The sequence below is a fragment of the Chiloscyllium plagiosum genome, chromosome 6, assembly GCF_004010195.1.
Source record: "Chiloscyllium plagiosum isolate BGI_BamShark_2017 chromosome 6, ASM401019v2, whole genome shotgun sequence".
In the NCBI taxonomy this organism is placed as follows: Eukaryota; Metazoa; Chordata; class Chondrichthyes; order Orectolobiformes; family Hemiscylliidae; genus Chiloscyllium; species Chiloscyllium plagiosum.
The window spans coordinates 57,949,707-57,974,625 of record NC_057715.1 but is presented as its reverse complement, the minus strand read 5'-3'; the positions used below and the strand labels follow the sequence as shown (position 1 = coordinate 57,974,625).

At 39.5% G+C, this 24,919-nt stretch overlaps 1 protein-coding gene across 15 annotated transcripts in view; it reads right to left on the bottom strand.

Moving 5' to 3' along the window:
- The window catches only part of dlg2 (discs, large homolog 2 (Drosophila)), a 968,837-nt gene that overhangs the window by 52,986 nt on the left and 890,932 nt on the right, over nt 1-24,919 (bottom strand). For 12 of the 15 annotated variants that reach the window (XM_043691613.1, XM_043691618.1, XM_043691620.1 and 9 more), the window contains 3 exons: nt 10,007-10,106; nt 8,675-8,716; nt 7,857-7,907 (listed from right to left, as the gene is read on the bottom strand). In XM_043691613.1, coding sequence (XP_043547548.1) covers nt 7,857-7,907; nt 8,675-8,716; nt 10,007-10,106 — 193 coding nt within the window. Of the gene's footprint in view, nt 1-7,856; nt 7,908-8,674; nt 8,717-9,229; nt 9,276-10,006; nt 10,107-24,919 lie in introns of all 15 variants that reach the window. The other 3 variants (XM_043691619.1, XM_043691627.1, XM_043691629.1) reach the window with 1 other exon arrangement.

The window sequence follows — 24,919 nt, the reverse complement described above, 5'->3', positions numbered from 1 at the left end:
GATTTTCAAATATGACTGGAAATGATGAGAGGAATTTTCTACTTTCTTGAACAGCATGGGCAAAGACAAAAAATGCGATAAAATATATGAGGAAAAAATAAATTGGTATCTCAACAGTGAGAACCAAGAATTCTGATTTTCTCCAAGGTTTAAACGGTGAGTTCAGAATCTTGCTAATGAGCGGTGACTACCTTATTTTTATGCAACCATTCTGTCTCATTAGTAGGCCAAAGCACTGCATCTCCATGCAGCTTTGAATTCTCCTCTCCTCCTTGAGAAGCTAGATGGCATCAAATCTGACATGACATTCAGAGCAGTATCCTGGCAGCAAGAGCTCACTGTTTGCTTCTCCAGGCTTTCATTCAACTCTGCCTTCACACAACATCTCTGCATGTACGTTGTACTCCTCCCACCCTTCGTCTACACAAGGTGGCAATGGCAAACCACTAGCTCACTACATCATCATGCCTACTCTCAGTCAAACTCTCACATCACTTCAGCCATTCATGATTTCACTTTGGAGCTCAGAAACATCTACGGCTTGCATGCTTCTGCCCAATCATTTTGCATGCAGGGAAATACATGCATCTCATGCATTTACACATGCACCTTATGGCTTTTAGCATAATTTCTGAGCAGTCACTCACTTTGCACTGGGGTTAGGTCATGGTTTTGGATGTTAATAGTCATGTGGCTTACCATGGTGCAGTCCATGGAGTCCAGAGAAAGTGTGAAACTGAAGTGTGGGGATGGTTTTCATTGGACTGATTTGTGAGGGCATGATGATAGTGAAAGGGCGAAATTCAAGATTAAAGGACAGGAAATCACAGAAGGGGACAGGTGCTCTGTGTGGGTGGGTTTTCTGCTCTCTGCGGGTAAGTTGTAGACAAAGGGACCGAATGGAAATGGGGTAGGCTGAAAAGCCGGAGAAACCAACAGCAATGCATAAGCGAACATGAAATATAGGGAGGATCATCCTAGTCTCAGGTTTAGGCTTAGGATTCACTCAAAAGAACAAAGAGATGAAACTGTGCCATCTTCAATGCAAAGTCACCTGCAAAAAAATAAATAAAATGGCTGCCATCGCATGTATAGCGGCATGCATCCCTTTTCAAGGATGGAGTAAAATTGCTTGATGTTGAGGTTCTGCTAGGGGCAATTGCATTAGTCATGCATTCACCAATTAAATAATACTACACTTTGAGCATAAAATTGGTAACAGGTCATTACTGGTCATTCATTGTCCAAGAATTATGGCCTCAGACAGTCAAGACCATTACATTGCTTGCCTCCTTGTCACATCAACTGAGTAAATGTAATCAGATGCTAACTTAAATGCATTCATAGCAAACACTGAACAAAATGCTTCAGAGTTGACACACTTGCTAACAGAACTGTCTATGATGTTCAGGGTTAGCTTTTTTTGGGTGTGGGGTGTATTTATTTCCCTGTGAAGTCTCTTTAGCACATTGTGTCAGGATAAAAAATGCTACTTCATAATGATTTGGGCGGCACGGTGGCACAGTGGTTAGCACTGCTGACTCACAGCGCCAGAGACCCGGGTTCAATTCCCGCCTCAGGCGACTGACTGTGTGGAGTTTGCACATTCTCCCCGTGTCTGCGTGGGTTTCCTCCGGGTGCTCCGGTTTCCTACTGTAATGTAATGTAATCTAATGTAATCTAATCTAATCTAATGATTGATATGAGGAGTACAAACATGAAGTAGAGTTCACTTTCTAACATTCCCCACAGATTACCTGTTCACAAATTTGACATGGACTTTGTCTTGTAGCATTGCTTCAGATGTGAAGACAATGTTGATGGCAACAACAATTTCAACTACATCAGCAGGCCCTGCAAAGACAGCATCTGCTGTGTAGCTTCCAGAGGGAGAAGCAGCTGTTGAAGATCCCACAGGAAGGCAGATGCAACTGAGGAGACTCAGTAAGATTTCGTGAAACTCTTTGGAAACACAGTGCAGGCACAGATTATGGATGCTTCGGCCTATCATCACCAAACTGTGTCAACAGCTGGAATAGGAATTGCACTCAGAAGGACTGGGTGGACACTAAGGTTTCAGCTCCTCTGAGTTTTTATACCAGTAGCTTGTTTCAAGAAGCAACTGGGAACTTGTACAGCATTTCCCAATCCTCAAATCATTAATGCATCTGAAATGTCACTGATAGTATTTTCTCCAGATTACACCTGACTACATCTCCCCTCAGTGATTATGAAGAGTCAAGCAGCTCGGGCAGTGAGATTCTTCAATATCACTGACTTCTACCAGCAGCAGGGTACTATCAACTGCACCCTTGTTGCTTTGAGAGATACCTCTCACCAGCGTGTAGAGGTTGTCAACAGAAAAGGCCCCATCTTAATTTCAGATTATATGTGACCAATAGTGCCAGATTTCAGAGTTCTGTGCCAGATAGCTTGTGAGCTGCCATGATCTATATATATTAGAAATCTGGATCCTTCCAATATCCTTGGGCATTATAGGATTGGCTGCTGGCAGATAAAGACTATGCTCTTTCATGGCTCATGACACCTTTTCAAAACCCTCAGCCTGACATAAAATAAAGATAAAACCCTACTTATGTTACCAGTAGGGCCACAATGGAACAGACCATAGGCCTCCTGATCAATGAGGTATCTACAGGGGCCTTACAGTATATTCTGAAAAGGTTGTGCTGCATCATTGTGGCATACTGAGTCGAGTCCTGGAGCTGACAAAGGAGAATGTTCTGAATGCAGAGGAAATGGGGGATTCTGAAGATGTCGATGAAAATGGGAATCAGGACATTGACTGGGATAGACTTTCAAGGAGCATGATGGAGCAATGCATTGATCACAGTAAAGAAGCCAGAGAGAATTTAAGCTGGGTTTGGACTTCCTTTAATTGTGCAATTTTCTGTTGTTATATGGCAAGCAATCCCTGCTTAATACAAAGGATATTTGGACCTGGTTTTCTTTTTTCATTCCTTCACCTTTCCTGTTGCTGAATAAATGTTTTCTTATCCATCTGACTGAATGCATGATGCCATCAGGTGATCCCACTTTAAACTATCAATACATTGACAGTCCTACTGAATAGCAAATAAAAAACAGCAGACAGTGAATCAGGGCACTAACTTGAATGGTGTTAAAGTTAGGTAGTTGTTAAAGCTTCAGTCAATACATGATAGCTGAATATTAGGCAGTGAAGTCTCTCATGAAAGGCAGAGGGTTGGAAGGAATCCCAAGATCTCAGTCACTGGAACTGAAATGTTAACTCTGCTTTCTTTCCACAAATGCTGCCAGACCTGCTGAGGTTCTCCAACAATTTGTTTTTGCTATATTTAGTCCTACTGGCCTAGAAGACTTGGTGGTCAACTGGGCATAGAGAGCCCAGTTCTACCCAGATACAGATTCAATCCCTCAGCTTGGAGCTTTGCCGACTTTGGCTTCAGATGTACGGGGTGAGGTACCTCTGGAGGGACTTGTGAAGGTTCTTAATATAGTTCCTTCTCCTTATGGATACCTGCTGGCCAAGAGTGATATTGAGGTGCTTCATTCCCTCAGCTTGCTAGTGTTGCTGAGCAACTCAATGACTACTGTGATAGAGTGCAGGTCCATGTATTCTTGCTGAGATATTTGTATCATTGATAGTGGGCGGCATGGTGGCACAGTGGTTAGCACTGCTGCCTCACAGAGCCAGAGACCCGGGTTCAGTTCCCGCCTCAGGCAACTGACTGTGTGGAGTTTGCACGTTCTCCCCGTGTCTGCGTGGGTTTCCTCCGGGTACTCCGGTTTCCTCCCACAGTCCAAAGATGTGCAGGTCAGGTGAATTGGCCATGCTAAATTGCCCGTAGTGATAGGTAAGAGGTAAATGTAGGGGTATGGGTGGGTTACGCTTCGGCGGGTCGGTATGGACTTGTTGGGCCGAAAGGCCTGTTTCCACACTGTAATGTAATGTAATCTATTCTAATCTAGTCACAGGTGAGGTGCCTTAAGACTGGAGGTTGGCTAATGTGGTGCTACAATTTAAGAAAGGTGGGAAGGAAAAGCCAGAGAACTATACACAGGTGAGCCTGACATCAGTGATGGTTGGAAGGAATCCTGAGGGACAGGATTTACATGCATTTAGAAAGGCAAGGACTGATTAGGGATAGTCAACATGGCTTTGTGCGTGGGAAGTCATGTCTCACGAACTTGATTGAGTTTTTTGAAGAAGTAACAAAGAGGATTGATGAGGGCAGAATGATAGACATGATCTATATGGACTTCAGTTAGATGTTTGACAAGTTCCCCATGGGAGACTGGTTCGCAAGGTTAGATCTCATGGAAGCTGAAAATGTGTTGCTGGAACAGCGCAGCAGGTCAGGCAGCATCCAGGGAACAGGAGAATCGACGTTTCGGGCATAAGCCCTTCCTTTTAGATCTCATGGAATACAGAGAAAACTAGCCATTTGGATACAGAACTGGCTTGAAGGTAGACAACAGAGGGTGGTGGTGGAGGGTTGCTTTTCAGACTGGAGGCCTGTGACTAGAGGTGTGCCACAAGGATTGGTGGTGGGTCCACTGCTTTTCATCATTTATATAAATGATTTGGATGTGAACATAGGAGATATAGTTAGTAAGTTTGCAGATGACACCAAAATTGGAGGTTTGGTGGACAGCAAAGAAGGTTAGCTCAGATTACAATGGGATCTTGACCAGAAGGCCAATGGGCTAAGGAGTGGCAGATGGAGTTTAAGTTAGATAAATGCGATAAATTTTGGAAATGCAGATCAGAACAGGGTTTGTACACTTAATGGTAAGGTCCTAGGGAGTGTTGCTGAACAAAGAGACCTTGGAGTGCAGGTTCATAGTTCCTTGAAAGTCGAGTCACAGGTAGATAGGATAGTGAAGAAGACATTTGGTATGCTTTCCGTTATTGGTCAGAGTATTGAGTATAGGAGTTGGGAAATCATGTTGCGACTGTACAGGACATTGGTTAGGCCACTTTTGGAATATTACGTGCAATTCTGGTCTCCTTTGTATTGGAAGGATGTTGTGAAACTTGAAAGGATTTAGAAAAGATTAACGAGGATGTTGCCAGGGTTGGAGGAATTGAGCTATAGGGAGTGGTTGAATAGGCTGGGGCTGTTTTCCCTAGAGCAATGGAGACTGAGGGATGACCTTATAGAGGTTTACAAAATCATGAGGGGAATGGATGGGATAAATAGACAAGGTCTGCTCCCTGGGGTGGGGGAGTCCAGAACTAGAAGGCATAGGTTTAGGGTGAGAGGGGAAAGATATAAAAGGGACCTAAGGGACAATTTACTTCACACAAAGAGTGGTGGACGTATGGAATGAGCTGCCAGAGGAAGTGGTGGAGCCCTATACAATTGCAGCATTTAAAAGGCATCTGAATGGGTATATGAATAAGAAGGGTTTAGTGGGGTATAGGCCAAGTGCTGGTAAATGGGACTAGATTAGGTTAGGATATCTGGTCATCATGGATGAGTTGGACCAAAGGGTCTGTTTCCATGCTGTACATCTCTACGACTCTATGCATATATCTGGCAGTTACTAAGCATGCTGGGCCTGGCTTTCCATGGATGTCACCAATTCCTTCATACAGATAGCCAGATGCATGTTGCCTAACCAGCACTGTACCAATGGACAATTCATCCTTTGTTCCACCTTACTGACTGCTCTGACAAACCTGCCTGGCTGTACATTTTGATAAAGTCATTGATGGCCGAGACCATGGAGTTTTCCTCTGGTTGGGACTGAGAAGGTGCCTGGTCTCCAGCAGTCCTCGGAGTGTCAGAACCTCAGGTGTTTTTTTTTCCATGAATGGCTTCAGAGATAGATCAGCAATGTGCTCTCCAGATTTTCCTCCCAAGTCTAATCGAGATACAGAACCATCAAAGTGCAAGTCTCTGTGTGAAGTGTGCAGGCGAAAGTCTTGCCATCGTACCCTCTGAGGGGTCAGTCACTTACTCCTCAGCATGGATGTGGAGCTGAGGGTCCCCAGTGTCAACTTCTTTGGAAAGAAAGTTTACTGGGTACTGTTAGTGTCTGCAAAAGAAAAAGAGGCAACTATTTTGGAAGAGTGTTAAAAACTTATGCAGGTTAAAAATGAGTTAGTGTTGGTGGTAATTAAAGAGCAGCACAATGAAACTTACTGTATTGATTGCCCCTGGAGGTTTCCATGTCATCACTTGACATCTGGAACTCTTCTTCAACTAAATCCAAAATCTTTTCCTCATATATTGTGAGGGGATTTACATTTGCCTCCCACCTTACCCTTGACCTTCACCCACTTGTGACAAAAAGGGGAATTAAGTATGATGAAAATCGTTGAAGGAGTTTGTGATGATGCATGAGAGGAGAGGTGGTAAATATCCTGTGTGAGTAAGCAGAAACACAGAGAGCAGGAATGGTTTATAATGTGGGAGAATGAGATAGGTGACAGCCATTGAAAGGACATGATGTCTTCAAGAGTGAGAGTTATAGTTCATGATCCTTGATGAGAGGCAATTGCAATACAGAGTTAAGAGTGAAGGGTGGCCCTGTGAGAGTAAAGCAGCAAAAAGATGATGGTTGCACTTAGCCGTGCAGAGAGCAAAAGATTGTTTATCTTCTTCCTGCATTGCATTTCAACTGGAAGACTGCACTGACCTAGAACTTCACCTCAACCCAGGCTAATTGGTCTGGTGCTGGTCAATAGGGAAAGTTGGACCACCCTATCCACTAGCACCTCCAGGTCTTCATTAGCAAATTGAGGAGCCACCATGAAGTTTTGGGCCATTTTCTTGAGAAAAGCAGCACAGTACCACAGTGTGAAGGGCAGTTCCTAGAATGTAGCATCTGAAGTGGTGCACAGCTGGAGTTTCATGGGATACCAGTGGCAGGAACATTGCAAAGTTCTAGCAGCAGCAAGTACTTCTGCCTTTGCTGCCATGTCATTCCATGAGGCAAGTGCCAGACGTATACCCCAGACGTATAATTTATAAGATGGAAGATTGGGTGAGAAAAAGTTGCCATGAGCCATGTGCCATGAAACTCACATGACATAACACATAGCTAAACAAAAAGGGAAAATTTACCCTTAGGTCTCATTTGAGATAAATAAATAAACACATTTCAATGCAGTTGCTGTTTGCACTGAGGTCCTCAGTTCTTTTAAGGCATGGCATATTACAATGCTAAAGTAACACTACAATAAACAGAATTACTACAATAAAGAGAAAGATGGAGGAATGATTTAATTAACATTTCAATTTTTAAAAATCACATTTCATGGGCAGCGTGGTGGCTCAGTGATTAGCACAGCTGTCTCACAACACCATAGACCTGGGTTGGATTCCAGACTTGGATGACTGTGTGGAGTTTGCACATTCTCCCTTTGTTTGCATGGGCTTCCTCCTGGTGCTCTGGTTTCCTCCCACATTGGAAAGATGTGCAGTTTAGGTGGACTTGACATGCTAAGTTACCCTTCCTGAAGAAGGGCTTATGCCCGAAACGTTGATTCTCCTGTTCCCTGGATGCTGCCTGACCTGCTGCGCTTTTCCAGCAACACATTTTCATGCTAAGTTACCCACAGTGTCCAGAAATGTGCAGGCTAGGTGGATTAGTTATGGGAAATGCAGGATTACAAGGATTGGGCGGTAAGGGTGGGATACTCTTTGGAAGGTCAGCGCAGACTTAATTGGCTGAATGGCTTGCTTCCACACTGTAGGGATTCTATGATTCCATAGTACTCTTACAATGTCAAACATATCTGAAGCAGTGTGAATTTCATGGAATTTTGGCTGGTTTATCATACATACAAATTCTAAAAGAACCAAAAACTGTTTTATATCCTGTACTTCAGTTTGACTTACTCTCTTGCTGTATAACTGGTTCATATGAAAGAATGCAGTCCTCTGGGCTCCCTAATTGCAGAAAGAAACAAAATATCTCAAAAAAAAATTCTTTATTCCAGTTCTTATTAAATGAAAATTTAGTCACTCATAACTTAAATACAGTGCTTACTCAGTATAAAGGATATCATATATTGAAAACCAAGGGTGAGATGCTCTTTGGAGGGTCAGTGTGGACTCGATGGGCCAAATGGCCTGCTTCCTCACTGTAAGAGTTCTATGATTCTAAGATTTTAACAGAACATTTTGAGCTCAGACAGTTCATGTTTCTGAAATTTGCTATTTGACTTTCAAATATATAAATAATTGCAGTATTGTTAGTAATTTGTTTTTAATCATTGCTTATAATAAATTCCACTTCAAACCATGAAAATGGTCTGTGGCTTTCCATTTTATTTTGGAAAGCTTAAGAAGGAAGACAGACAGCATTTACTTTAAAGCAAATGGCTATTTTAACAAACCAGAAGACAAGTGAATTGCATGTTAAATAAAATAAGCCACAACAATTAAAAGAGTTTAAATTTACAACAATTAGCTCTGATCGTAAATTATTTTATACAAAATCAATTGTGGCATTATTTGGTTGTCATTTGTCTCAGAAGTTTCATATCAAATTGTGCATTTCTTGAATGGATACCATAATGTACAGAATGGATATTACATAGTATTACATTATAGTAAGCTATAATAAATAATTATAATCAAAGTATGTATTAAAACTTGTACAGTAAGCAAATAAGCTGGAACTAATATGGTACTCAAAAATTAAATGAACTTACTGTAGCTACTTTCACTATCGCTGGCATTAGAAGTAAGATGTTCTGCAATTAGGAAGAGTCAAAAAATGAGTCACAAAGCTGTGTCAACATAAGTAGGTTTAAGAAAGGGAACTGTATACATGCTGCATAACAGAAATGTACTATTAAAACATAAAGGAGCTTATATTGAGAAATAGCATTTAAAACAGCAGCAGTAATTATTTGAGGGACAGGGAGAAAGTGCAAAAGGGAGAGGGGAGTAATGCAGACTCCTAGATAGAACAATGTCCACACATGGTGTTGTGCATCCCAGCAGCACATACAAATTTATTATTATAAAATAAACAATGGATGTTGTCAAGACAGAAAAAACAAACTTTAATAGGTGTTCAGATAGTAATTTGCACACTTTGATTGATCATGCATAAACAAAAGAAACTGAAACATCTGGGACATTCATATTGGTATTCTACTAAAGCTCAATTTTTACATGCTGGGACTCTCCTTAGAATATATGCAAAAAAAAAATAATAATTATATAGTGGCATGTCATTGTGGTCATTCTTCAAAACTTACTCAGAGTCTTTGTTCCATAACCATCGTCGGCTAACCCGGGGATCTCCTGCACAGTAGTCCCCAGACAGCAAGCAAAGACAGGAAGAATAACCGCAGAAGAGGAAGGAAGAAGTCAGTGGATTTGAACTGAATACTACCATGACAGACCATGCAGATAAGCCAATCAGGAGCCCAGTGTTTTTACATGACATTTTGACATTACCATACTTAATTGAGATTTTTTTGCGTGAATTAATATATACCAAAATAGTGCAATTCAAAGACAGTATCCCTTTAGCTCCAAAAGCACATTGTATTTCATATTGAACAATAAACAATAGATTTACATTGTCTGCTGAGATAACAAACCTAGTTTTAACATGTGAGTAGCATTGCAATTAAATAAATAGAGGAACATGGTACTCCAGTAGATAAAAGACACTTGTACAATTCAGGGGTACAGAAAAATTATAAAATCAATTACATATCTATTACATTAACACTGTAAACAATCTTTTGTCTTGAACAGTGTGGAATATTATTTAATTCTAGGCCAGATTTATGATTGTTTTGAAATACAATATACTTAAGTTGAAAGAAAAAGGATATGGTCTCTACCTCTCTCTCGAGCAACTCCTTTTTATTCCTGTTTATAAAAAGGTCTAGTTTACGAGAGTAATAATATGATGGGATCCAGATTGCTGTCACACATTGGTCACAGTAGTATAGCCTCACCCTGCCTTTATGTACATATGGTTGTGAGCACTGTGAGCTATGCTGTCTCTTAGTCCTACTTACGTTCTGGATCACTGGTATCCTGCTCAGTGTGGTCCTTGTTCTTGTAGAATGGGAATTTTCGTGAAAAGATGAGGTTCTTTTTACGCTTGTCATTGAATGACTGTGAAGGAGAAAAGGCATGGGGCAAACAGGGACAACTACAGTAAGTGCTGTCATACTCATGCTGACAAACCCACAGGTTGTAAAAGTGGAAGCAACAGCAGTGACTCACGCTCAAAGACATCACACACATAAGCTAAATCAAACTTATGGCTATGTTTGTAGAAATTCATCGTCCAGGAGATCGCAACCTTTTTTTAGCATAAAGTTTCATAATTATTTTCAGTTCATGCAAAACCTTTTTGGTGTTTCCATTGGCCCTGACATGCAGAAATTGGTGATAATCACCAGCCACACAGTGGCATGGTGGCTCAGTGGTTAGCACTGCTGTCTCACAGCATGAGGGACCCGGGTTTAATTCCACCCTTGAGCAATTGTTTGTGTGAAGCTTAAATGTTCTTTCTGTGTCTATGTGGGTTTCTGCTGGGTGTCCTGGGATCCTCTCACAGTCTGAAGATGTGCAGGTGAGGTGGATTAGCCATGCTATCTTGCTCATAGCGTTTGGGGATGTATAGGTTAGGTGTGTTCGCCATGAGAAATGTAGGGTCTGGGTGGGATGCTCTTTGGACGGTCAGTGTGGACTTGTTGGGCCAAATGGCCTGTTCACACACTATAAGGATTCTATGATTCACTACTTCGGGAACAGTCAACATAAAAAGAGCCAACATTGTTACTGGAACCCAGGGCATAAGTGCCCTGAATGGTATGCTTAGGATTTATAGATATACATGCGCTCATACATAAAATTGTCCATTAAGAATCAATTGTGTTGGAACGACTTTCTAATTTGATGTTCTAGGGTAAAATTGGGATTGCAGTATTGAAACTGCCTGATTCACTTTTTTAATGATTTCAAGTGAATATCAGTAGACTTATACAACAAGTGGCCATTTGCAAGGTTTTAGTCTCTATCATCTCCACAGTAACATAAGACCAGCAAAATGAAAAGAACGTGGGGCTTTCAGTTAAAAAGTGTGGCACTGGAAAAGCACAGCAGGTCAGGCAGCATCCGAGGAGGAGGAGAATCGCCGTTTTGGGCATAAGCCCTTCATCATTCCCATCAGTTTGGGTTCATGCCCAAAACATTGATTTTCCTGCTCTTCGGATGCTGCCTGACCTGCTCTGCTTTTCCAGTGCCACACTTTTTGACTCTGATCTCCAGCATCTGCAGACTCAATTCCCCCCAGAGGGCTTTGGAGATGTGCTATTTTATATGCATTTTATCTTTTACACTAAAAAATACCATGAATTGAAATATTTGAGGTGCTTACCAAACTTTCCATCTTAAATTAATTGTTAGATTGCCTTAAAATACATACTCAGTATGTGATCTGATAAATGGTAGCTCAAACCTTGATCGTTTGTGATTACATACACTGAAGCATAATCACACTTCAGGGATTTTAGCTCTCCAAGGCCAAAAAGAGTTTAAGGGATTCTAAAAGTTTAAGTAATTTGTGATATGCAAATGTGAACCTATTAATATTATATCTTAGTCACTGCTATTTCCCTCTACTTTTACATCTGAACAGTAATTCAACATTTGTTCAGAAATAAAAGATGATTTAATAAAAGAAATATTCTGAACAAAAGACATTAGGCTCGATTTAATAATCTCATAAGTGATATATATGTCACTTTATATCAAACCTTATGGTGATGAGGTATCTGAAAAATCAAATATTAATATTTATAAAGTATAGCATTTTTGTCAGGTTCAGCCTTATGCTGGGATGTACTTTCAAGGACACTGGTAGTGAATCCGGAGGTCATTCCTCCTCATTGATGTTTTTGCCTATTTGTCACACAATCTCACTTTACTTTTAGGATATCACAAATTTTCAAATGCCAATATTTCTTTTAAGTGGTGTTAGACAAGAGAGAGTGAATGCTGAGGAAGGGGAAATTCAACTTAGGGATTTACAGAAGATTTTACTCATGTTAAGAAAGGCAAATTTTGAGCACATAGTGGATTACATAAATTTTGATGCAAAAGAAAATGCAAAATTACTTCCTACATTAACTCATATCAGCTGAATAAAGGTTATGGTGTATTCAGTGCAAAAGGTGGCAAACCATCTTTGCTTGATGATGTTAGGTGAGAATACTTGTGCTTTTTGTTACACTCAAATCATTAGCGCTAATATATGCTATGATTATCCTTCATCAGCAGTGGCTACCATATATTAAATCGAGCCCACAAAAAGGACATGTTTAAAAGAAGATGAAATATGCTATTTAACATAATGTTATGAAACAATACACAAAGCATGCAATGTTGGGAAATTGGCAAGACGGGAAAATTAAAATGTTTGGCTGAAATAATAAAACTGTTGTTTTAACAACTTTTCAGATTCATGCAATTCATATGTGACAAATGTAATCTTCTTATTAGATGGGAGATCAAAAACATGAAATATAACAGAAATGTAAATGTTTTCTGTGTCCCATGTGTTTGGGTCTGTTATAATGGTTCATTATATCCATTTGTTTTTTTAAAAATCAAGTAGTAAGAAACGATATGCTTTTATCTCAGAGCAGAATAGCAGCTCAACATCAGTGAACATAATTTTCTAAAAAATAAATGAAAAGAATAAATTTCTATCACAACATAAAAATGACCCATATATTTTGTACCTACTACTTAATGGTAACCTTTATTAGTAATGAACATAATAGTAAATACATTTGATCTCCAGTTTTCTATCACATTTTCACTTGCTTTCTTCTGGCTGTTTTTGCGATTAATTTTTTTTTGACCCAGAAGGCACTAATTCCTTGTTGAGGAATGATTCCAGGGCACCCATTTGACCAGTTGGATCAACTAAACCAGGATTTAAACCAGGATCAAACTTGTTCTGTATAGCAGTTGCTGATGGATAAATTCAGTGAACCATCAGTGAATGATCACATTTGACAACATTTCATTGGTATTGTTTGGGAGATAGATTTCATTTGAAATAATTAAAAAAAGTTTGCTTCAGATAGATTTCATTTGAAATAACTGAAAAAAGTTTGCTTTAAATGTCTGAAATTTCTATGACTCAGAACACATAACTTCAAACAGTTTATTTTGTATAAAGTGACTGATGTTCAGGTAATCAAATCAAAGCAGTTGCTTGATGTTGATTGAAAATAATTTTCTAGACATTTTGGCCCCGAAATCTTTGAATTCATGTATTTGTTTTTAGAGATGAAAAGTACAAAGTGTTCTAATTTGTTGTCAAATTGGATATTACAAGCACAACACCTTCATCTTTATCCAGTATTTATAGCTAGAAAACTTTATAATTCAAACTGAAGTGAAATTACTCTAACTATTAGACAGGCAGGAATTTTGATCAATTGCAAAGCAAGAAACTAAATTATTAATAAGCTACTGAAGATCAGAATAAGCAATTGAGAAGACCAAATACTTCCTTAATCCAACAAACAGAAGTAACAGCTATGTGAAGAGGTTTTCTCTTTGTGATTTGAGAGCACAAGAATTAACTTTTGAAGAATTGTTATAGTTATAGCTATACGAAAAACTTTACTTATTCTGACATTGTAATTTTTAAATGGCCTTATGGCAGCAGTGCTCTTGTATATCCCTTGTCCACTTACATCATTTCACATCCTTTCCTTTGGCCTTTAGTAGACTTATGCTCCCTATGTCTAAGACCTCAAAATCATAAGTTCTTGAATGCTGTCGAATTTGAAATCAGAAGGGACAAGAGCCAGGGTCAAGGGACTGAGTTTTTAAAAATGAACTGGTTTAAAAGATGAAGCATGTGAGCTTCTCTATTGATGGATTTGTGAAAGTGCTCCTTCAGAATGTCTTTTTTGATGAAATTGATAGTCAACGGAAAGTTGACTTTATACTGCAGGCAATGGCCTAATGGTACTACCATTAAACTGGTAATCCAGACACCCAGGTAAATGTTGTAGGGCCCCACGTTCGAATCCCACCACTGCAGATGACGTAGTTTGAACTCAGTAAAATCTGGAAGTAAGAGTCCAATAATGACCGTGAATCCATTGTTGGAAAAACCCATCTGGTTCACTAATGACCTTTAGGGAAGGAATCTGCTATCCTTACCTGGTATGGCCGACATGTAACTCCAGGCCCACAGCAATGTGGCTGACTCTTAACTGCCCTCTGGGCAATAAATGCCAGCTTGGCCAGCGATGCCCTCATCCCATGAATGAATAAAACAAGTGGAGTGCATTTTGCAGAGCATAGTGCAACAAGCCTCCTTTATATATTTCTCTGCACAAGTCTGAGGTGGTCAAAATTTAATAATGAATTTACTAAATTGACTAAAATACCGGTATCCATTATAAAATGCTCAGCATTTCTCTTACCTCTAATTCCTTCAAAAAATGAATTCCTATCATAGTAATATTTATATCCTATAAGTACTATCACTATGTATCATCACATTTTTATAAATTGATAAATATTTTCAGTTTGCTGAAAACATTGAGAGGAACTTTATGGAGCCTATATGAGTGGGAAACATATGTGAAATGACTCAATTAGGCAAGTGTAAAATCTCATTTTCCTGATGTTGTTTTGGGATGTAGTGACAAAGTTAATGACATATTTATGGAATGTCAGAATTTACACCAGCCAGTGGCAGGTTCTTACATGTAACATATTCGCATTCTATGAATACCAATTAACAGTTTTCAATAGAGTCTTACATGCAGGATAAAGTTAACAATACATGTGAATCTCATGACACATAATTGACACTCATTTAAAAAATGAAACCTAACAGGCAGTTTTGTGCAGTTGTGACTAAGGTAAACAAGTTTTTGTGTTGAACTCCGTGACAGAAGCCAGCAGGTCTATCGAGGTTGGTGTTTGGGTGCAAGGATATGAGGTGCCAGTGCGTGAACAGAGAGAAATTTTGGGTATTGGAAGGTGTGGTGAAAGGGAGAGCCAGGCTGAGGTGATCCTGTGAGGGAATTGGGATGATGGGTCAAGCAGCAATTTAAAATTGGATAAAACTCACAGGGTGACGGTCAGTTCTGTCAATTGTGGTGTCTTGAGCGTTGAATTGAGAGTGCTGGGTGACAAAGAGAACAGTAACAATCAAAGGGGGAAGCTGTACTCAGTACAGGAGCAGATAATGGTAATGTTATAGTGTAATGATGTCAGAATCATATGATTAAGTAGAAGGTTAACTGGAAGGAAGCAGAAGTTCTGACCTCCTGGTGTGAGAGTGTGCAGAAGGTTGATGTTTCTCATGCTCTTCCTCTTGCAATATCTGTCCATGTTACAGCATCAGATGACAATGTACTGCAGACCACTACTGTTCATGGCACCCTTTGTAGTGTATCTCAGAACTTCCTCCAGATAGGAAAAGGCAAGATAAGAAGCCCAATGGTGTCTGATATGAGCCCTATGATATTTCGGGTGGAACAGCGGAGGTTACCTCAGAGTACAATGGGATCTAGATCACATAAGCCAATGGGCTGAGGAGTGGCAGACGGAGTTTAATTTAGAAAAATTAGAGGTGCTGCATTTTGGAAAAGCAAATCAGAGCAGGACTTATACAGTTAATGATAAGGTCCTGGGAGGTATTACTGAACAAAGAGACCTTGGGGTGCAGGGTTCATAGTTCCTTGAAAGTAATGTCACAGGTAGATAGGATAGTGAAGGCATCATTTGGGTATGCTTTCCTTTATCGGTCAGACCACTGAGTATAGGAGTTGGAAGGTCACTTGCAGGTATACAGGACATTGGTTAGGCTGCTTTTGGAATATTGCATGCAAATCTGGTCTCCCTCCTATCAGAAGGATGTTGTGAAGCTTGAAAGGGTTCAGAAAAGACTTACAAGAACATTGCAAGGGTTGGAAGATTTGAGCTGTAGGGAGAGGCTGAGGCTGTTTTCCCTGGAGTGCCGGAGGCTGAGGGGTGACTTTATAGAGGTTTATAAAATCATAAGGGGCATGGATGGGCTAAATAGACAAGGTCTTTTCCCTGGGGTGGGGGAGTCCAGAACTAAAGGTTTAGGGTGAGAAGGGAAAGATATAAAAAGGACTTCAGAGGCAACATTTTCACACAGAGGATGGTGCATTTCTGGAATGAGCTGCTAGACGATGTACTGGAGACTAGTACAATTACAGCATTTAAAAGGCATCTGGATAGGTATATGAATAGGAAAGATTTAGAGGGAGATGGGCCAAGTGATAGCAAATGGGAGTAAATTAGATTAGGATAACTGGTCGGCAAGGATGTATTGGACCAAAGAGTCTGTTACCCCGTGCTATGATTCTATGCATGAGCTTGAATGTTGTCCTTCACTGCTTCACTTTGGGGTTGTCTAATTGGCAATATCAGCCAAGGATAACTCTTGTCACCAAGGATCCACCCATTAAGCAGGCTGGGGATTTCAAAAGCTCTAGGAGCCATGATTTGCCAAAAGTACATTAAATTTTTTCTATGATTGCAGACTAGCTCTATGCTGATGAACTGAAACCCCTTAAATGCAGCAGGCTGTTGCCAAGGAGTTTTCACTCCACAAGTGAAGTTTATAACACGGAATATTTGAGAAGACCCAGTGTTGACACCGAAAGTGGCTGGCATTGCAGCAGGACTATTTGCATTGGTGTTGAAGTATTGATACATGCTTTCAGAAAGTTTCCTTCTTCTTCTACTTCCCACTATGTTGAAGAACAATCCCGATTCCAAGCTGGCATAGAGGGAGTTTTCTGTGTGGTTCGCCTGTTGGCTTTGAAGATTTATCCCCAGAGCCTTTGGACCTAGAGTGCCCAGACCTTCTGAAGGCCTTCTACACAGATACAGGCTCATCCTTCACAACTTGAATTTAGGAATATCAGGACAAGAGGGCTTTGAAGCATCTAAATACCTTGGGAATGTCCTGAGAAGCCTCTGGGTGTACTGAGGTTACCTCACTTGCATCATCAGCCATAGAATTCGGAATTATAGTTGGCTATTTGTCTTTTAGGTGTTGTCCACCATTCTATATGATCATGCCCATTCCTCCTTCTCAACATCATATTCTTGCACTCTCCCTATACCCCTTGATGCCTTTAACCTTTGTGAACAAGGAGCAGCTCCTTTACATGTCAAAAGGATGACAGCAGTTGAAATGTATAAGAATTGTTTACTCTCATAAGAAATCAGCTCCTTAACTGTCAATAATCTCAGACATCAGGGATCATTGAACCATAATGTTAAGGACAGCATCCAAGATGTTGCACTTTAATGTCAACCATACTGAGGCAAAGTGCAATTTACAGGGCAATCCAGGCTTGGCCTGTACACATCATTCCACACTTTAATACACTTTGTGAATGACAGCTCAGAATTAGGATTAATTCCTCACATCTCGAGAGGGAAAAGTTAATTTTATGGGCCAGTATTTCAAGGTACAGCATTACCACTCAAGGCTAGAGATGTATATTGATCAACTTGATCTCATAATGTATTGGTCAGATAAGAAAAGCAGCACAAAGTGCTGCAGCTCACAGGTTCAATACTATCTTAAATGATACGCAAGAATTTTAGACCTACATAACATTTTATGAGCACTCAAATATTGAATGATTACTGATGATGAAAAGGTCAAAAGGAGATTTAAGAAGATTTCTCTCAACCTGCTGGCTATCATGAGAGATTTCATTTCATACCACTCTCATATTATACCCCTATGGATGACCTGAATTCTCTAAACTTAACATAATGCATACGTCAGCGCTGAAGTCAATGAGTGTGTGCTAAGAAAACAATGTGAACTTTACAAAGACTGGCAGCCTGCAAGCAAGCAAGGGCAAATTGTGTGACTCAATAAGAAAGTTAGGCAAGAGCCATTAATGCCTGTATGTCCCTGTATGCAAAGCAATCCGGCAGAGATGAAGTAGTATATAAGTTAGTCAGAGAGGAGGCATCGTGATGTGGTGAGGCTGGCAATTTATGCAGACGATGGGGTGAGGAGGATGGTGACCATGGAGCTTATTGGGATATTATTGTGAAGAAATATTTACATGATTGCTGGGACAAACATTTGGTGAGTTCCAGCTACCACATAACCACTCTAACTTACATGCAAAATCACTTGCACAGTTTAGCTCCTTGGTGAAACAGAGGGACATTGGAAGTGACATATAAATTAAGGTGAGTTGGGACTTAAACAATATGCAAATGCATGGAAATAAAGTGGTGGCCACTCAATAGCAAGATTTCAATCTTACAATTTTAGGTTTAAGGGGAAAATCAGGAAAAGTTTTCTTAATACTGATTATCTGAAGTTTTTTTCACTGTGCGTATATTACCACCTTTCTTGCCACAACTCAGTCCATAACAAAGAGTGAAAATTCTGCAGTAACAAGTTGGAGTGTAATGAGTTAGTGTAATGGCTGGCTCACCATAGTCATGTTAGTGCTACCTCTGCTGTGAGCAACTTTATGTGCAGTTTGTGAGAACCATTAAACACAAAATACTTGTGACATGGTGTGAGCAATGGTGCAATAGAAAACATGTAAACTTCCAGAGCTGTAAGAGAGCCAGTTACTGAACAAAACAGCAGGGAAAATGTAAAAAAGTAAGTTTGCAACTTTGAATTTCTGGATGAACCAAAATGGCTGTATATTTTCCATACCCTAATGGCATGGAAATTAAATGAAAAAACATGAGACATATTTGGATTTTTTCACTCTCTTTGGCAAAACAACAGGTCTAATTTTAAAACCCCCTGAGTAAATAAAAGCAGTCCTGTTCCTGGTGCTGAGGAAAAAGTGCTACAACCTCTATTGCAGCCTGTATTTCACTGAACAGCAGAAAAGCCAGACAGGAGACATTTTGCAGGTTTTAAAGACATGCTTTTAACCTCTAAATTAATGTTACTTACAAACATATTTGTTCAATGTTAGGCCTCAAAGGGAAAGAGAAACTATTGATAAATATGTGATGGTACTCATACATCTAGCTGAATCCTGACAGTGTGGACAAAAGAACAATGATCCCATTAGTGATATATAGTGTTAGGCATAACAAATCCTGCTGAGGGTGTTTGCTGAGAAAGAAAAGATCAAGAAAGGTATTGACATGAGCAAAAGCCCTACGATTGTCAATCTTCAGCCACAGCATATTAATAGGAGAACTGATGAGGTTATGTATTATGCTGGAGAGACATTCTAGGTTAAATGAAATAGCTTAGGAAAAAGGAAGATACATTTGCAGAAGAGTCAGCGGAAAGATTAGACCAGTGGGCAGGATGTAAATTCTGTGGAAGATATTACATTAAAGGAAAGGAAGTGTGTACAGTGTGAGGAAAACAACATTCTAAATGCAAGAAGCTGATTCACTTTACATCCAAGTGCTCGAATAAAAATGAACGAAATAACCCTATGAAGATAGCGGTTGGGAGAGATATCATGAATGATTCTGACAAATAAATCTACATCATTCAACAAGGTGATATTGTTGGTTTAATGGTCTGTGACTATTAGAATGATGACCACAGAAGGAAAGCATCAAGTGAATGTGAAGTGTCAGTTGACACAGGTGCTTTATGCACCATCACGAGTTTTACAGATCTGTATAAAGTGGCTTAAAGTAGTTGAAAGTCCTTGAAAGTGATGTTCAACCTATATGATGCAAAAATGCTCTATCGATAAATTAAGCTGACAGCCTAATGCAATGGAAAGGATAAAGAGCTGCAGTTCCAGATAGTAAAAGGTGACCAAAAAATCCATTCATCTCAGCAGAAGCTCAACTAAGCTTAAAATAATAACTCTAAACATTCCCCTAGAAGGGACTGAAGTACTTCATAGCCCACTAAGCTACTGACTAGTTCCTGACTAATTACAAAGGTGTGCAGGTTAGGTGGATTGACCATGCTAAATTGCCAACAGTGGTATCCAGGGATGTAAAGGCTTGATGGGTGCCTCTTTGGAGCTTTGGTGTGCACTCGATGGGCCAAATGGCCTACTTCCAAACTATAGGGATTCTTTGTTTCCACAGGTCTTGGATGTCTTCCTGGGGAACATAACTCCAATGATAATATGATCATAATATGATATGGAAATGTAAGACCAATGCAGCTTCCGCCAAGTTCTAGCTGCCCTAAATCGAGCCTGAAAGACAAAATAAAATGGCTAAGAAAAGAACAGAGTATTCAAGATAATGACAACATGTATGGACCAGATTAGCAGCATGGAGACAGTGAAAACGTACATGTTGAGATCAAATAGATTTCAATAAAACTTTTGATGAAATTTAGCCACAATTTGTTGAGGCAAAGGACTCTACTACCTCCCATGCTGAAGATGTTATTAACAAATGTAGCTGGATGAAAGCAACAGTTTTCTAATTACATTCTGGTCACAATTGGGAAATATAGATGTTTGCACATGTGTGGCATTGCCCTTATATCAGAAAAGTATTAATGTAGATAGCATGAGATAGTCAATGATCTTCCAGAATTAAAACTAAAGATGTATGACCTGCTGGTCTGTGAAGTTGGAGACACAATGGAAGAGGTCATTGCAGATCACAATCGGAATTTGGAATGATTGCTAGTTAGAGCTCGCCATTCTAAAACTGAACAAGAAACATATGCAATTGAAAATGCCTGATGCCAAGAACATTGGTCATATAGAAAAAGTAAAGGATTTTTCACAGATTCTGACAAGGTGAGAGTTGTACTAGAAAGGTAAAGACCAACAGATGTGACAGTATATATTTGGTAGATTTGTGAACTATTTAGCAAAGTTCTTGCATGATTTGTCATCACTATATAAACCTCTACACAACCTCATTGCTCAGAATGTGGAGTAACACTGGGGCAAAAAGCCGCTTTTTTCACAATCAAACAGCTAGTGCCGACAATGCCAATGCTGAGGTACTACAATGTCAATGATGAAGTCACCTTGTTTCAGCGCAACAGAACCTGGAACATCAAATATGCAACATCGACAACCAATTGCATTGTATCCAAGATGTTAATGCAAAATGAACAAAGATACACTCAAATAGAGAAAAGGTTTTGGCTTTTGCTTCTCAGCATTTTAATCAACTTTTCGTTATTTATATAAATGATATGAATGTGAGTATATGAGGGATAGTTAGTAAATTTGCAGATTACATCAAAACTGGTAGTGTGACAAGTGAAGAAGGTTATCTCAGAGTGCAACGGGATCTTGATCAGACTGGCCAATGGGCCAAGAAGTGGCAGATGGAGATTAATTTAAATAAACGTCAGATGTTGCATCTTGGAAAGGCAAACCAGGGCAGGACTTACACAGTTAATGGTAGGCTCCTGGGGAGTGTTGCCGAACAAAGAGACCTAAGGGTGCAGGTGTATAGTTCCTTGCAAGTGGAGTCGCAGGTAGATAGGGTGAGAAAGAAGGTGTTTGGCACACTTGGCTTTATTGGTGAGTGCACTGAGAATAGGAGATGGGAAGTCATGTTATGGCTGTACAGGACAATGGTGAGGCCAGTCTTAGAATACTGTATTCAATTCTGGTCTCTCTGTTACAGGAAAGATGTTAAATTTGAATGGGTTCAGAAAAGATGTACAAGGATGTTGCTGGGATTGGAGGGTGTGAACTATAGGGGGAGGCTAAATAAACTGGAGCTATTCTCCCTGGAGTGCCAGAGGGTGAGAAGTGATCTTGTAGAGGTTTATAAAACTATGAGGGGCATGGATAGGGTGAATAGCCAAGGTCTTTTCCCCAGAGTAAGGGAGTCCAAAACATGAGTGCATAGGTTTAAAGTGAGAGGGAAAGATTTGAAAAGGGACCTGTTTTCAAGCAGAGGTGATGCGTGTATGGAAGGCTGCCAGAGGAGGTAGTGGAGATGGGTACACTTACAACATTTAAAAGGCATTTGGATGGGTATAAGAATAGGAAGTGTTTAGAGGAATATGGACCAAATGCTAGCAAATGGGCCTAGGTCAGTTTAGGATATCTGGTTGCTGCGGACAAGTTGGACCCAAAGGTCTGTTTCCATGTTGTATAACTCCTGTTTGTAACAGACAAAATGACAGTATAGTCCAACTATAAGCCACTTCAAAGTATCTTCCTGAAACCACCACTATCTATTTCAAAGGATCTGCAAATAAAGTTGCAGAGATATCATCAAGGTGTGACATATGAGCAAAACAAACAGATGTTAATTGCCAATATGCAGTCAATGCATTACTCCTTACAAATAAAGTTTAGAGTGCTAAGGCAGACTGTGAAATCTCAGATTCAATGAGAAACAACAGCTCGACATTCCATAACAATTTGGAGATATCAAATCTTAAAGATAAACATCTTGCTTAAATCAAGCAACTTACACAAGAAAGATTCAACTCTTTAATTGTTGCAGGAACTAATGATGAAAGAATGTCTGAAAACATCAAGGGCCCACCTGTTCCTATAAGAAAGTATGGAGCAGTCAGAGATGAAGTGATGGAGTGAAGATAGCATCTTGCACAAAGAAATCCCAATGGAGATGAATAAAGAGATGCTGAAGCACATTCATGCAAGGTTTTAAGGAATTTATTCTAGTTTAAGGAAGGCAAGGGAAGTGCTTTACTGGCCAAACATGAGGAAAGGGATTAAGAACCATTTCAACCATTGTAGTTCTTATAATAAATATCAAGCTAAGCAAGCTAATGAGCTACTAATGATACATAACCCCAGACAGACCACAGATGAAGCTTGAAGTGGATCTCTTTACTCTCATGGGAATTGCTTATCTTGTTACCTGCAACTAATATTATGTCTACTGAGAATTAGATGAGCTGACATCAATGACTACCAGAAAAATTGTAGAATGCCTTAAAGCATACTTCAGTCATTATGCTATTCTAAACCTTTTGATGAGAGGCAATGGCCCTCAATTCATGAGTGAAGAACTCAATTGTTTCATAAAAGATTCAAAACTTTAATACATAATACCATATATGACCTTTAGACAATCCCTATTCAAATTGAAAGGCTAGGCAGAGGTGAAATTTGTCAAAGGAATTATAAAGAAATTGTGCAAATTCAGCATGGTTTGTACAAGGCAATCCTTGAGTCAAGAAACCCACCTGTTGAAGGTATTGAAAGAAATTAAATATGAACACTAATGTCATCCTGTACCCAAACTACTCTCGCAAAAGAAACTACTGAAGCCAGAAGCAGTGACAGGTGCAAGTGACAAAATCAAGGTGAAATGACATAAGGCCAAATTTCATGTTGATAAAACTGCAGTCATTATCAGAGCTGAGCATCGGATGGTCAGTCAGAGAGCAAATGTTCAATGCTCTCAAGATGAGTCAGCCCATGTGGCAACTTGGCACTTATGTTGAGCAGTTATCACCTTGACCATATACAATAAAAATAAATGACCAGATATATCATCACATATAACTAGAGAAGCTGTATCTGCAATGCAGGCAACTGATGAGGAAGATTTGATCTTACTGCCTGCACAGTTCATGGCCATCAGTTCCAAAGATAAGCAGATATCTAGCAATGGAAATGGATCACAGCAACAGCAATCACCAGAGCAATGACATTTACCAGAAAAGCAGCATCACACTAGGAACAAGCAGATAGAAGATAAATAGCCAATGACAGCTTGAACACATACCATTAGGAGGCCAGTATGATTTAATGACTAATTATCATGCACATGCAGAAAAGAAAATGGAACTGACTAGAGTCAGCACTTTTTTTGTTAATGAATGATAATTTTGCTTGAGACTATGTATATCGAGCAACTGATGATAGATGATAGTGCATGTAACTTCTTGGTGAAAAGGGAGAAATGAGATTGTACTTAGTGTACCGGCTTGCTTCCATTGACATCTGACTGCTGACTGCTGCCTCAGCTTGACATGCCTTTGCATGCAGTCTATGGGAGCCACTAAATGCAGATCACTTCTGATACTTAGGTTTACTAGAAACATTTTGAAAAACAAAGATATACTTTAAAACACTATTTATTAAAACATCAAAAAGTATAGACTGAACAAAAATGAGTGGTGGGGCCTATAAAAAGGATGAAAAACCAACAAAAAACATGAGAAAATTGTCAAGGGAACAACATGACCTTGGTTGCCTACATGCTTTATCACTCTTTAGCTGCTATGATTTTGAATTTTCAAGTATTTTAGAGCTGATTAAATGTCTGTTCAGAATATTCAAGACTTGCACTACTTACATTTCAATACATCGCATCAAGGAACTGCAAACAGTTCCACACATTAAAGGGCAATCTAATTTAAAGTGTGAATGGAAGAGTCAATGATGTAATTGACTTTCATCTGGGACTAAACTTTGAATGCGACTGATGCTGGAAATAGCATGCGACCAGACATTCAGCAGAATCATGTTTGTACATTTAAATCATAAAACTGGGTGGAAATCTGTCGAAGTAAAATGTAATTTAAATGAACAAAATAGAGCACTATGAAGATGGCCTAGTTACTGACAATAGACCATCAAACCGAATTAAATCAATTGAAATGAAGCTCAAAGCTCAGATGCTCATTTATGTGCTTTACATTCTACACTATTTGTACTTAGCAGAACGTTCCAGGCAATTCCTTGATCCTGATTTTTAAAAAATACAGAATACATAGTGGCAAAACATTGCAAAGAAATAGATCTCCACAGCTGGAACCTGACATGTTTTATTTTATTTCAAAATACTTGTGTTACATTGTTTTTCTTTGGTGGTGGTAACATAATTGGAAAGATGTAGTTCCTATTAGTAGAACTGGAAAACAGTTTCAAGCTATTATGTCTTCTGACACAGATAACCATCAAACGATCAATTTCACAAAAACTGGTGACTGAAGTAAAGCTCCGAATGTC